The 15,766-nt window shown below is 41.8% G+C and overlaps 1 protein-coding gene across 1 annotated transcript in view; it reads right to left on the reverse strand.

Annotated features, from left to right (window-relative positions):
- LOC134541969 (brain acid soluble protein 1) overlaps positions 1-10,832 on the reverse strand; it is a 64,321-nt gene extending 53,489 nt beyond the window's left edge. The window contains exon 1 of the mRNA XM_063385732.1: positions 10,615-10,832. Coding sequence (XP_063241802.1) covers positions 10,615-10,631 — 17 coding nt within the window. The 5' untranslated portion in view covers positions 10,632-10,832. The remainder of the gene's footprint in view (positions 1-10,614) is intronic.
- Between the last annotated feature and the right edge of the window lie 4,934 nt (positions 10,833-15,766).

The raw sequence follows: 15,766 nt of genomic DNA on the forward strand, positions 1-15,766 counted from the left end.
CATTTCCCATTTCCCGGTTTACGCGCTAAGCTGTTTAAGTGGTTGAACAATTCGTAAATGTGAATTAAGAAGGAAAAAACGTTGAAGATAAAGTGGAATGATACACCGGGAAACTAAGAAGTGCTACAAAGAAGGAGGAAACAAATTTAATGTCCAAGTGCTAAATAAAAAAATAGGAAATGGGAAATTATGTATTAGATGCGCCAGCTTAATGAAGACACCGACTAAAGGTGAAAGTGAAAGGCAAAGAAAAGGAAGAGTAGAGAAAGGAATTCAGACACTCTTTCGGAAGAAGACGAATGCTGTGAGGAATCGAAGGACCAGTATTCTGAGAATAAATTGAAACGTATGCCTATTTGCATAAAGAACTGAAAAAAAATATCATCTAGTGATAGTTCCAAAAAATTAAGTTATTAATAGTTAATACTAAGCAGCGTCATACAAAACTATTGTATACCAGTATGATTGACTTAGCTGATAAATCATTGCCGGCAAGCCGTACATGACGTTTATACTAAAAAAAAAAAGTATACAAACATAGATTACAACGATTACATTCCAATACCTCTCTTTCACTCTCATAAAAGCAGGTATAAATATGATCTTCTTATGTTTATATATGACTCGTTTTAATGAACAAACGCCGAGTTGGTGAGCTAGTGTTAACTCGTCGTCCTGTATCTTCCCGGCCTCACCGTGAAACGTTTAGCCCTGTGTTTGCGCACAACGCACGAAGAAATAAGAGATTAATTTAACTTTTCTATCTATCTTTTACTTTCTGACTATCATTCAAATGGTTATCTCAATATTCTTGTACGGATGTAAACTATTTTGTTACGTTTCTCGCCAGTCAAAGAGTTATTCAGAGCGCATTGCTGGGTCACACTTTAATTATCAAGGCCACCCCTCCCCTCTTGCAATTTTTCGCGTTGAAAAAAAATAAAGTATCCTTGGATACAAAGGCGTAAAACTTTAATATTCGCAAGGGGGGGGGGGGGTTCGTTGAATGAGGGGGGAGGGGGCCAGATATTGACACGTGGGTTTCAAACGACACAAGTCATCTCTGGATACTGCTTGTGTGTTGAATGTTGGCCATAAGTTGGCTTTTATGTATGAAATAAGCAGGAAACTTTAAAATGTACAGAAAGTTTTCCCGTAAACCATAGTTTTGACGTTATCGTTCATCAACCCTGTTTCGCAGTTGTTACAATTCTTTAAGCGCAAGCGGGGGCCCCCGCAGTGAGAGTTTTCTTAATTTTCCCTTCCCCTTAACGTATAGCGAAGCCCACCTTCTCCTGCGATAGTGAGTGAGCATCCCGCATCCCACACGGAAGAGTGACTGACTGTACAATACAACCCAGCACGTGGCGACAACTGTTGTCAAGATCCGGAACTACTTGCAAAGAGGGGTTTTTTTTTTTTGACGTGACGTCTAATAAATCGATGAACGCCGGCTGCACGCACGAAAAAGTTTCCCGTTAGGCACACTGCCCCGTTACGCTGTGTCCAGTTACGCTGTGTCCCGTTACGCTCATTGCACGCTTGCGCCGCATCTATCTCTCTTACACTCGATTGGAACAACCATAGATTGACTTTTTCGAGGCACATTAAACTTGAAACAATCCCATTCGTTTCCTACTTTTCCTATCATCGTCCTATCCTCAACATAATAACACAGATTGGAAGAAGTTAAATAGCAAACATGTATAAATGTTATAGATAAAATAATCTCTTCGTTAAAGTAATAAACATATTTGAATTAATGAGTGCAAATAAAAGTACATTTATCAATTAAATTGTAGATTTCATTTCACTCCTTCTTTGTATCCATACAAAATAGTGATGATTTAATAAAAATGATTCAATTTGATTCATAATAGTATGCAATCATTTCATCAATGTTTTGTTATGACGTTGTCACGTTAAACTATCGTCCGTTAACCGACTTTACAGACAATCGATTTTTTTTTGCACGAGATAAATTAGCTCTCGCTGCTGAATGGAGCTATCGCAGCCTCGCGCCTGGATGCGTTCTCGAGTACGAGGTTTCGGCCGGCTGGCACCTGGGCGCCTCTGCGCCTGCATCGAGCCTCGTCGCAGGACCGCCAGCCCAACCTGTTAGCAGCGGCAGGCGTGTCCTTGCGGTGAAACAAGAGACACGTTCACCTTCGTCCCACGCGGTCTGCCTCGCGAGTTGCAGTTCCGAGAACACGCTGTAGCATGCCGTGCATAATTTTGCAATATTTTTTCTCGGTTCCGACGTGCAATCAAGTCGTGCGCACAGTTCCTAAAAATCTTTAACCAGGCTTAGACGGGATACAAGTCATTAAATAATCGAAATGACAAAGATGCAAGTTCCTTTAATGTTTCGGATTCACTCAACAATTCTAACGCTAGTAGAAATTCATCGCTACATCAAATTTACGTTCTTAGATTAGGGGATAGCATTAACTATTCCGGTATTTTCACAAAGAAATTTAATTTAACTGATAATATCACTTTTAAAAAATTTCAAAAATTTTCGGCATCAAGCTTTAACAGTCAAAAAACTTTTCAAGTATCAAGTCCATGGTTCCGCTATTATTATCTATGACGGGGGTACTGACACGTGAATAACGTGCCTTGGCATCTTACTGCACAAGGCTCTGATATAGTGTGCTCCTTCATACTTTCGTACTGACTCTAAAACAACAGCAATACAAACTCATTACTAGTCATCCTAAAGATACCATGATACTCAGAACAAACTTCCGTTTCCTAGCGCCAACATTAATTAATTGTTTGTAGCTCCTTTCTCCCTGCGCATGCTATACCTTGGTTCGATCTGTCATGTCACATGACAAACAAATTCAAAAGAGATGTCGGGCACAGGTGAACCATTACAATTACAGGGTTTTTTTTTTAATGTTTTCGATAAATGAAATATACTGAAAATTAAGACACAACTGTCTGAAAACGCAGATTTTGGTATTGTTCAAAGGACTGAATATAATTCTTATAATACGCAAAATGTCTTGGAATGTTGAGTTCCCCGGCAACATGAAACTTGGTGGAGGGGGGGGGGAAGGGGGAGCGCTATCAAGTAATAAAGTATAAGTCATACCCTAATTACCCAATTTGGCCACCTCGCTGGCCGCCTCACTAGCCCTCTCGCTGACAGACTAAAAATACGGGACGGGTCAAAAAGCTCACCGCCTCCTCACACAGGCCGGCGTCACTCAACTACATGCTGTTGAACCGGAGCGGTTATCACTCTCTACTGAAAAGCCTAAGATGTCCATCAAGTTCTGTCCCTGCCCGAACACGCCCGAATATTCACCTTTGGCCAACCTCGGGATTTGTTTTATTTTTGCGCAGGAAAAATGAATTCAAATATTAAAAGTGGTCGGTTAGGTTAGCTACATTAAAACACTTTAAAATACTATGGACGGTTAGTTAGGTTAGTATAGCTACATTAAAATAAACAGAGAAATATAAATATATATATAAATAAACCCGAGGTTGGCCGAAGGTGAATATTCGGGCGTGTTCGGGCAGGGACAGAACTTGATGTAGCCTACATCTTAGGGTTCCCCTCTCTACACGGTAACTTCTTCTAGACCAGTTATTCACATGTTCAGTTTCCGTGAGTTTACTTAGTGCATCCTTGAGAGACCTGCATCTTGTGCTCAATATATTTAGCAAAAAAATATTAATAATAATGGATGCGTGTATTTAAGCGCGTTAGAAGTAAAAAAAAAGGTAAATAAAAAACTAAATTTAATTTTGCATGCAAATAATTATTATATAGTTGAAATAATAAAATTACTTGAGTGACATTTATATACGGCGTTGAAGTATAAATTCAATCAAATTGAAACATGTAAATAAATACTCATTAATCGATATTAATTTAAACACATGTATAAAACGAATTATTTAGATTAGTAAAATAATCGAGACATTTTTTATATTTAATAATGAAAATCAATAACTATGCTGATTATTTACTCTAATATTATCTTATATTAATTTTAATTATTTATTAAATAATAATGCACTAAATTATAATCGAAATAATTTTATTTCATACGGAAATATTACCTCACTTTATATAAATACACACGAAAAAGTTTGTAAATCACAATTTATATCACTAATATTCACAATAAATATGATTTTAAAGCACATATATGATTTTTATTTGTATTAAGCCTTTTCTTTGTATGTAGTCTTTTTTCATCCTGTGAAACGTTCGTTGCATAGTGCACGCGCATTTTCAAAATTCACTCTCATCAGTTCTTCGTAACGCGCCTAAATAGTACAGCTTCAAAAATAAATCTTAAATCCACTGCGGAAGTTTTACCCGCAGCTGCGGAAGTTTTACCCGCAGCGGCAGGGACAAATATGTATTACGGAAATTCATTGCTCGTTGATTTTCCACGCTCCAATGGGACCATCATATACTCCCTGGCGGGCAGGACTGGTTTGGCGTGGGCTCGTAAGCCATAAAGAGACGAATACGCCGTTTCATCGCGACCTGGAGGTGTTTGAGGAAGGGTTCCAGGGTTCCAGTGAGAGGCTTGGGTAACCCATCCCAACATCGTTGCCACCCATTCCCCCTTGAGCCATTCAGCTAACCTGCGGCCGACTCATAGGTAGAGACCGGAAAAATTCGCGGCTTCAGTGACCTCCAGGATACACTCCTATATCCTCTACACACTCGGGCAAAAGCCAACTATTCATTGGTTGTTGACTTGTGAGTCGTCTCGACTGGGTGGCCTGTGATTCGACACTTCTATGAGTGAGGGTCTCTAATTGGCCCTCAGTCCTCCAGATTAACAGTGAACCAATGACATAAGCAGCACTAAGGTATAATTATTTGAATTTTAGCATAACACGAAATGAACCCGCGAATTTTTCAGGTCTCTACTCATAGGTAACCCCAGTCTAGAAAACATAAGCGAGCGCATAGCAGGCCATGCACACGTCTGTGCACACGACATGTGCGAAATCGGAACACAACTGATATCTTACCGTCTATTTTAGCCAATTAAATTTCGCGATGTATCCAACATATGTTGGCAGTGCTAGCAAATAATTATATTAACTACCACATTATTATCCCGTGACCAGTTCTTTATGATCACATTAATTTCGGTAATGCGAAATTTTTAGTTAACTATTTTAACCACGAAAATATTTTTATTCTTTACTTACATTAATTGCTAGTGACCTTTTTATGAGTTTTTATGACCATTGTAATATCTCGACAATTTCTTGCCACAATATGATCGATGAACATGTACAGTTCTCTAGTCCCGCCAAAATGGCTTCCTACTCTACTCTCATTGGCTGTTGCGCCATGCGTCAGTAACATAAATAAAACTTATTCATTTCTCTCCTATGAGCACGACCTCTCTCCCATGCACACGATCGTCCTATGCGTCATTGTGAATCAGTGGTTTCGAAATCACGGCGGTCAAATCTTTTGCGCACGACCTACTGTTACTGTTTTTTTTTTCAATTGTGCACCCAGCTTAAGAGTATCGCGAGGTGCTTATCAAAGACTATCACATCGGAAAACCCAGAGAGACAGCTTCTTCATCGCCGGGCGCTGAACGACGTCTTCCATCTAACGCTGTGCTCGCGAGCGGGTGCGAGCCCTACCGTCCCATTTGACGATTCTTTACCCGGGTCGCTGCCGCGCGAGCTCGTCTGACGACCCTCGCCGACGACGGGGCGTAAGGCGGGCGCCCGACGGCGCAGACCGCCGAACCCGGAAGATGGGAGGGCCCTCCTACCCGGGTGAAAGCTCCGGCGTCACGACACTCCGTCGTCGGGAGACGCGGGGCTGCCGCGCGCGGCGGGAGGGGCAATCAGCGCGCACCCGGGTGCCGCCGCGTTGCTCAAGAGCGCCGCTTCCCTCCGCGGCGTCTTGTCGTTGCCGTGAGCACGGTCCGCGGAGGACCGTGGCTTATGGAGAGAACATTTTCAAACGTAAGATATTCACGTCGCACTGTCCTTCTCCTTGTAGGCTGTAACCTTTGGGCGGTGGATCGTCTAAGAGACGGTAATTAAGGCAATCTTTGGTTTGGTGTTACCTTACCTACCCGGGCTCTGGCACAGCTGTAACCTTCGGGCGGGAGATATGCTGATATTGAAGATCCCAAGGACATACTTGTCCGGATTCGGGGGTGCTCTGCCGCCGTGAGGCTGCCCGGGAAAGCACTATACCTGAAGATGAAGGGTGCCACGGGACTGATCCTTTACTGTGATTGTTCCCTGCTGAGGTTTCCTCTAATGGCTCCGGATCAGGATTGGAGTAGGAAAACGTGGTGGTAGTGGTCCTCCTATGCTTGGAGAACACTCTGAGGGGTCCCCGCCCTGTTGACGAGTGGAAGTGTTGGGCTACTTAAGCTCGGGTACTAGCCTGCTGAGCTAGTAGAGGTTGGATAGGCCTCGGCTGGATCACGAGCAGCTGGGTGACCGAGGGGTCCCAGGGATGTGAGAGGTATGGTTCCGTGTCGGTGCTACTCAGATCCCACAGAGGGGGCTGGCTCTGTAGGTGGTCTGGGGCATCACGGCGGAGCTGGGGGCGGGTCGGTGGGGCCGAAGTTGGGACGGGTCTCCTCAACCTCTCGACCTAGCCGTGCGCTCTCCAGTAACATGCCGCGATTGGAAATGGCGTATCTATTTCCCGGTTCTTGGAACCCATGCTAGGCACTGGTAACAGTGTTAGGCATGTAAAAGACCCGTCTTTCTCCTAACCAGGACGACACCCTAACGGGATCATATTCCTGGGGGAGTATTGGTGAATTCTATGAGGTGTGAACCTAAGTTACATGTCCTTCTCGCACGCCATGTTGATGTCAGCTCTCAGTTGTACGGCATTTGGTATGAGTGATTTCGTGAAAATGGAACGCAAGTCGATTTAATGGAAATGCTTCGCAAAGATGGCGGACCCACGTGTGGCAACGTAAACCCCGTATGAAGTCACTTCCGTAAATATTTTGGGGACATACAAGACTTATTAGTGTGCCAAATGAAACTTCATGTTAGTGAAACTACCTTGGTTGTTAGTCCACTGTGTGTGTCTGTGCTGGTATTATTTTATTTTTTTTTCGTGACTAAAATCCTTCCACGGAATTCTTGTGCTGTCTGATACTTAAGTTTGAATGTGTTCGGCTGTGCTGTCGCCGTGTTGTCCATAATAACTCTTTAGGTTCATCGTTGGGTTTATCTGTTCGACATCAGCTGATTCCGGCATCTTTCTGTGGGTTTATGCTTTCATTTTTAATTCTTAATTTGCGTTCTTCAATTTTTTTTCCCCCGTGACTAACAGTACAAAACTGCAATGGCGTACGTCCAATAAACGGTACTAAGCTACCTCGGCTGCCTGGAACAAGAAGGGCGATAAGGTCGACGCCGGCACGCGCGTCAAGTGCCGCTGTGACCTTTGTGCGCGCGACTGTGCAGCTCTGCGCGGAGACCACAGCCTGGTTCTGTGGCGCCAGACCAGCGGGACAAGACCCGTTCACCTTGCATCTGCCACTCGGTTGCAACATTTTTTTTTTTTGAAACTAGCAATCTCTTATTGGAAAAGAAAAAAATATGTGATATCCGTTTTATATGACGTAGCAGTTGATAGTTTTAATTAGTTGTTGATTATGATGAAAATAAAAATTTGATATTCAAAATCTCATGTTAACTACAAGAACTGGTGATAGCAGAATGAGAAGATTCAGAGAACCAGTATCAAGTGGTTGCGATTAGAATGTTGCTCTATTTGAATTTTAAAATATATTCGATTTTCTTCTTCTTTTTTTTCTTCTTATTGTTGATATGAAGAAAATGTATTGTTCGAAAACTGTTCATGATTAACTGAAGGTCTCATACGACGGAGTTGGTCGCTTCGACCAAACAGCGCTTGTTTTCGTAACAGACTGGCGCGTTTGAGCGCGGTTGTGAAACGCAGCAATTGTTGTTTTGCTATTGTTGTTGTTGCTGTGCGCCGTTTGTTTGCTCGTGGCGGGGCGGGTTTCGGGTTCTCGCCGCCAGGGGCGCGCCGGGCGTCGTGTTTTGGAAACAACCCGGCGCCGCGCCGGCGCTGGAACATTCCTCGCGCGCGGAGAAGGCCAGAGACTACCTGCCGCGCGAGGCGCTCCGGAGAGGGAGCCACGCTCGTGGCAGCCATCTTGAATCCTCTGTGGGCATCTGCGGTGGAACTAGGGCCGTGTCCGAGTTCACCTGAAGTACGTACTTGTGCCTCGAAAGTGACGTCACGAGGGCCATTCCAACTTCAAGTTATCGAATCTATGTAGGCCTACATCCTGCGTACTTCCAGATAAAAAAAAAAAGTCATCACTTGGAAAACGTTTTGAAGGTTATATATGATATAGCGTTCAAGTAATTAAAATGCTCAAACAAACATTATCACTTTACAATTTAATGATATTAAAAATGTTCCAACCAAAACATGCACATATAATGCGACGCAAAGGTAGAATCATAAAGTACATTTCAATTAATTCGTGTGTCAGTATTGAAGTGGTCAAAATTACTCATTCCAATTAGAGACTGTTTATTTTTTTCAATTAAATTAATTCGTTGAGGAAAAAAAACGTCAATCCTGTTTGATTGGCTAATAGAGTTAAAATAAAGTTAAAAGCCAAACATCGTACCCGTCCGAGTTGCTCTAGTATACCCTAAGGGCAAGTGAAGTACGCGAGGTGCTGTGTACTTGTATTCGGACACGGTCTTGGCCAACAACAACAACACTTACCACCAAAGCTCTGAGACATCTCGGTGACCTACTCCAATCTTGTGTACTCCAATCTCGTATTTCATGAGTCAAACTCAAGGCTGGTTCGTAATTTCGTACCCGTGCTTTCCATGGTATATCATAACCATTTTGAAAAATTTGTAACAATATATAATCGCAACTTAAAAAATACCTATAATTTACTAGCCAAGAAAAACGTTTTGGAACAAACATGGCATCAAAGATTTTTAACATTTTGTTTTGGTTCTCCAAAGCATTAAAAACTCGGCGCTACCTTTTAAGTATTTTTGAAACTAATCAGTTGCAGTCCAATAGATATATTAAAACCAAAACTGAAACATTTTAAAGCACATAAGAGTTTTCTCTTGACTTTTTTTTTAACAAATGTACTTATTTTAAACAAAAATGTTTTCCTATTATGAACCTTAGTCCTTATTTTTGAGCCGATGTTACCTTATTTCTCAATAAATAAATATTAAAATAAATTAATCTATTACCTAACACATTCCTGGACTTATTTCCATTTCATGTTATTTTTTTAATTTGGTCTTTTCAAATAATTTGAAGAATTTTTTTTTGTTTTTATAATCTACTAATTATGACAAACCCAAAATTATCGCTAAACATCCCAATATAGTTTTTAATCTGAAAACTACATTAATTGTAGTAATATTTGTTGACAAATATAATTAACCTGAACACTTGCTTAAAGGGGAAAAAAAATATTTTCCAGCTATCAATAAGTCAGCCACGACTACAATTAACAATACAAAAATATTTTGTATGTTTTTTTTTGAAGAAATTTTTGGAAAAAAAAGTAGTTGTAGAACATTAATCCCACCACAATATATGCAATGCATAAGTTTCCATTAGAAAAAATTTACTACAAAAATCATTAATTATTAAATATAAATTCCTGATTCAATTAGCTTATTCACCGGTTTCGTGTGTAATTGCTAGCTAACGTTTTTTATTGGTATGCGGCAGCTGAGATCAAACCTTATTAAGTACGCGGTGTTTCATAATGGGGCTTGGATGAAGATTCATAAATCATTACTTGTTAATGACTCCGGTATATGTTGACAGTCTGATCGCGGGATGGCTTACGTATTAAACATAAACTTATAACTCGATAATAATAGAAACAGTGCATATTTCCTCGCCTTGACCCACATTTGTAAACCAGGAAGCTACTAGCGCTCTCGACAACACAAGTTGGAAGAGAGCAAGCAACAATACCCATAGAGGAAATACAAATATGGAGCCAAAACTGTTTTCAATTGTGCAACCACGGAGTGAGGAATTCTGAGAAGACGTTGTGCTGTGACGTAGTTCAAGTTACTTTTTAACCGAAACATCGCCATATTGTCCCGCCCCAAAAATTGCGGAAATTGTGCTTCATACGACGGATGATGGTAAGTATGAATTAGAATCTCCGTTATTTAGAACATTCACTTTCATTAAAAATATTCATTAAAACAGTTTCCACAATGCAAACACTCCACACTTCAGCCAACACGGCGGAACAATCAGCTGAAGAAGAAAAACGGCTTCACACACTAACCATGCAGACGTTGCAATCCCTTGTGTACAACAATGCGTGAAGACACTTCCGGAAAACATTCAATCATCTAAGCGGTGGAAAGTCGTGGACTTATTTCGCCACACCTTAAAATGGCTCCGAAATTTCCACCAAAAACACAACATTTGAAAAAACTAATTTGCATAATGACACCTAAGCATGAAACCAGATAAATTGTTGATTAACGGGAACGATGTGTTGAGCACACGTTGCAGAGACCATGCTTCCTCTATGCCAACTACCGCCCCGCAGACCACTGGTTACTTACGTAATCACGAGCCTCATGTCGGGGTGGCGCGCAGACGCTCTTCCTGGAACAAAGGGCTCTTGCTTCGAGTCCCGCGCGCGACAGCTGGCCCCTACTGACGACGGTCCTCCGCGGAAGGGGGGTAGCTCCAGGCGCGAATGGGGTTGGAGGGGGAGGAAGGGGGATGGTTACAGCTGAGAAGGAAAAGTTTTGGGCCGAGACTGGAAAGGCGCCCCAAGCCGTCCCGCGCCTATATAGACTCGTGACGTCACGGCGTTCCCCTCCTTCGTCGCGACACCTCCCACCCTCCCTGCAGCTAAGGCCGGGCTTGCCTTCACCCCTTCCTCCGTCACTCTCCCTCCCTCCGCGTCACTCCCGCGGGCGTATATCGAAGGAATCCAGTACCAGCTGACCTCCACCCCCCTCCTCCGCCCCCTCCCGCTAAACACCGACGGCGCCGACAGAGGAGAAATCAGCGGTTATGTTCCCAAGCGCGCGCCTCGCGCGCCGGCCGCGAGGTGCCGAAAACCGCCGTCGGCGATCCGCGGGCGCCGATCACGAACCTCGATGGCGCCAAGGAGGTTGAAAAAGGCATTGCTGTGTGGATTCTCCTTGGTCGGGATCCCTATAACGCTGTATGCTCGTTGCCGCGCATGGTCCCATCATTGGCCTACGATTCACCAACAGAACAGCCCAATTCTGCTTATGTAAACAATTACGCATTTTTAAATTGCCAAACGTAAATTTGTAATCTTCTGCAGAGCATAATTTTATTTTATTATATTGAAACATTGTTGCTTTCGGACTGCAAGGTCCACGGTCAGAAACCAGGGGTTAATCACATAAATTCGTAACCCGCTAAAATACTGTCTACCAGCTCAGATTTGCATTGCCGAGTATTTGAAATATATATATTTTTTAAAGGAAATTACATAACATATCATTATTTTTTTTTTTTAACGCTTGAAGAAAATAAGCTTCAGAATAATCACCAAAAGTGCTGAGCCGGTCAAACATTATATAGAGGTTCTTCGACACAGGTGAATACGGTGCTTCCACATGTCTATATATTAAAAACAACATCATATCTATGAAACTGTGAAATTTGATTCACAGTTCCCAATCACAAAATCACAGGGCCACAATTGTTAAAGTCATTTAGTGGCCCACCGAACAGACTGCACGCCAGCTCGCTCTCATGCGCGTACACTGGCGGAAAATTACAGAACATTCACAACTTTTGAACGAAGAACGCACCGCAAATAAACTAAATGTTCGTAGTTCCAGATGACTGCATATTCGAAGAAATCTACGCTGGATCCCGACATCCTAGGTCGGTGTTCTGTTGCGAACGGGGTAAACACATGGACTTAAATCCCAAGGAAGGGGCAGGGTGGCTGCCTCACCATCCACCCCTCCTTCCCTAGAATCCAAAAGCCCCTTACTGAAGGAGCCCGTTTGCGCTTACAAAATGTAACGGTGAATCCTTCTGATTTTCGCCTTTGGTCACATGAAAGGAAGAATCTATATTTTCTTGAAGGGTTAATATTTTAAGGAAATGATTATTGTGAGTTCGTGATTTATCGTAGACTCAGGGCCTATAAATTTATCAAGCTAACGGTAAATTTAACGAAGATACCTGAATAATTTGTAAACTGTGGTTTCGTGATTTGAAGCTGAAAAATGTTAATAGTGTAGAGGTTACGTGGTACTTGTAAGTGCTAGAGTCATTCTTAGCGCTTCTTTACTTCATTGAAAATGAAGATAACAACTTCAGGCCTACAAGCCATAAAGAATTATTGTTACGAGTGGGAAAAACAGGTCCGAAAGGATAGCTCAATTAATTGCAGTTTTATTTATCAGCTAATATTTAGACTATTAAATGAATTGTTAAAAATTTAACTGCCTGTCCACAAAGTGGACTCACGAAAGGCGTACCAGAAGGGAAGGGGAGAGGGGAGTATATGGGTGGGGGATGTATCCCGCCCCTCCAAATCCTAAAAAAAATTATTATTTACCACCAATAAAAGGAAATAATTTTAGTTCAAACAACAGGCAAAGTTGTTTATTATCCCCTCTCCCCACCTCCCGAAATAATTATAGTTTACAAACCGATGAAATAAATATTTCAAAATTGTGGACGGAACTTTAAATTCAAGTAAAAAACGTTTATTTTCGAGGTTTATCGAGTCCGAACGGTAAGACGTATCATGAAATGGACTGCAGCGGCAGTAACGGGTTCTGAGAGATCTCCAAGTACACACGTGACAAAGAAGGGGACCTCGTTGCTGTGACCTGGCTGGGCCCAGCGGCGTCGCGGTGGACAGAGACTTGAATGCACGATCGGGAAACGATGCCCGCCGCCAGGCAGAGAAAGCCAGGAGCTCTCCTCGTCGGAAGAGCTGCCCGACGCGTGGTATTTGCCCGGGACCTTCCGTCGGGCCAGGGCTGCCGGTCCCAGGCGGGCAGAGACCGCTTCCCGGAATAACAATGAATTGCAGGCGAGGTCAGTCTTCGGGGGGAGCTGAATTGTTGCCCCTTGTAAGGGCAGCCCTTCAGGATTTTTCTGGCAAATGTTTGTTTGTACAGCGACTGGAAGGGCAGCCCATCCAATTTTTGAAAACGTGTTTCTTTAAGTGTTTAAATAATCCTGAAATCTTGCCCCTTGGAAGGGCAGCCCATCAGGATTTTTCTGACAGTGGTTATTTTAGGTTAGGTTAGGTTAGGTTAGATTAGGTAAGGTTAGGTTAGGTTAGGTCACTTTACAAACTAACCACTGTCAGAAAAATCCTGAAGGGCTGCCCATCCAAGGGGCAACAATTCAGACAAGCTTTCAAAAACACCACTGTCAGAAAAATCCTGATGGGCTGCCCTTCCAAGGGGCAACAATTCAGACAACCTTTCAAAAACACCACTGTCAGAAAAATCCTGATGGGCTGCCCATCCAATGGGCAACAATTCAGACAACCTTTCAAAAACACTACTGGAAGAAAAATCGTGATGGGCTGCCCTTCGAAGGGGCACGTTTTCAGGATTATTTAAACACTTAAAGAAACATGTTTTCAGAAATTGTATGGGCTGCCCTTCCAGTCGCTGTACAAACAAACCATTGCCAGAAAAATCCTGAAGGGCTGCCCATCCAAGGGGCAACAATTCAGTCGCCCCAGTCTTCGGGGGTCGCTCGCCGTGGGTGGTCGCGGGGTTGTCGCCCACTGCAGGTATTCTATGCTGGGCGGCCCTCGGCAACACGCAAACAGCGGCCAAATAAAGGACATCCTACTAATATGCAAATGCGTGAGGTCATGATTTTTGACGCATGTTACTCAATCACGTCTTTCGATACTGAAAACGACTTCGAGAAAACCCGAGCCTAATTCGAATCCAACTCGAACCCAATGAAGGGCTGTTACTATTACCATCCAAACGCATAAGTAGAGACTGGGGGGGGGGGGGGAATTGCGGTTTTGATTACCTTCAGGATAGACTACAAAGTCCTCTGTAGGCTATATACTCAGGAAAATAACGCTAGTTCATTGGCTGCTCACTTGTGAGTCGTCTCAGTATGTTTTCCTGTGATTCGATACTTCTTTAGTTGAGAGTTTTTATTGGTCCAGAGTCATCCAGGTCTACAACGAGCCAATAGCAAAAGCAGCTTAAAAATATGTTTTTGTTTTTTTTTTGCCTATCGCGAAATAAATCCGCGAATTTTTCTGGTCTCCTCGCATAAGGACTAATAAAAGGAAAGAAATATGTTTAAATGTGTAAAATAATTATCATTAATAAATTGGCAAATAATGTAACGTGATAAGTGATAATTGTGGAATAAAATATGTTATTTATATATTTAAGCTTATTTACATAATTATAAATTTTTTAATGTGTATAACACTTTTATTTTTTTCTCTTTAATACAAGTCCTTTTTTTAAATAATATTTAGACATTATTTGCCAACTACCTAACTTTGTCGTGCATGAATAGAGTCCTAATGTAACATTATAAAACCATATTTTTAAATTTGTAATCCCCCCCCCCTCTTATACCTTGTACCTCGCACACCACTCCCTAGCGGGTGCAGAAGGCGTAACACCGAGGTGCAGTCCTGTTTACAGCTAGCAGTGAAACGACGTGTTTGCAACAACCGGAGTTCTATTCCAGTGACAAAAACATAAGTGTTCACAGGAGAAAGAATATTTAATTATTTGTTTGGAATAATGTCTGTTAACATGTCACCAAATTACAGCATATATATAAGTGAATTTTGTGTCAAGCTGTTCTGTTCTACCCGACCTTATTTAGCTGAGAAGTTCTTTCAATGTGTCCGCATCCTGAAAGGGGGGAGGGGGGGGAAAGGATGCTGAATAAATAATTAATTGAAAAATATATAACAAATTACATGCATTGTAATGAAAAATGATAATTCATATCCAGACAGAATGTAAATTTGGCTAATCAGTCGTAGATAAAGTTAAAGTAGATTGTGCGCCTAAAGGCTTAGGACGAAGGGTCTTCCAACACGTGGTGGCTTCCAAACCACACACGACCCCGAATTGTGCTCGTTGAAGGGCTGGTTTCCTAAATTACTTTGCATATATGAGTTTTATATTTCCTGGTGATTTGCATTGAATCAACAATACAACTACAGTGTATAGTTTATGGTTTTATCACTTCAATAAGTGTTATCTATTGGTTTTGAGAACCTCAGTAGCCATTTTATATTCTAACCCTGGCATGAATTTAGAGCATGGAATTGTGTGTTACACAATTTAATTAACCGCTTGTGTGCAGCATTTGACGTAAAACTCGTTATTTTTGTAATATTATTCCAAAATAAATTAAACTTATGTTTTCATTTTCCAAAACCCTGAAATTCTCTTATTTTTAGGTTGTTTTTTTAAAAGCCTGATTTTTATTGATTTACAAATGATACCTTTCCTAAAAATAGTTTTACAACAACGGCCACATACTAACGTTTAATTTGGAACAGTATATCACGCGTTAACATGTTCTTTGTTCATTTTAAGATCAAAGTTACTAAAATAAAAAAAAAGTTGAATTGTAAAAACCTTTAAATAAACAATCACCCATATTTATTTGAAATCATTAGGGAAAAACTGCAAGTTTTGAGAAGCATAAGAACTAAGAGCCAGACCTAAGTTCGGGTGCAATCATTGC

Source organism: Bacillus rossius (assembly GCF_032445375.1).
Source record: "Bacillus rossius redtenbacheri isolate Brsri chromosome 4 unlocalized genomic scaffold, Brsri_v3 Brsri_v3_scf4_2, whole genome shotgun sequence".
Classification (NCBI taxonomy): Eukaryota; Metazoa; Arthropoda; class Insecta; order Phasmatodea; family Bacillidae; genus Bacillus; species Bacillus rossius.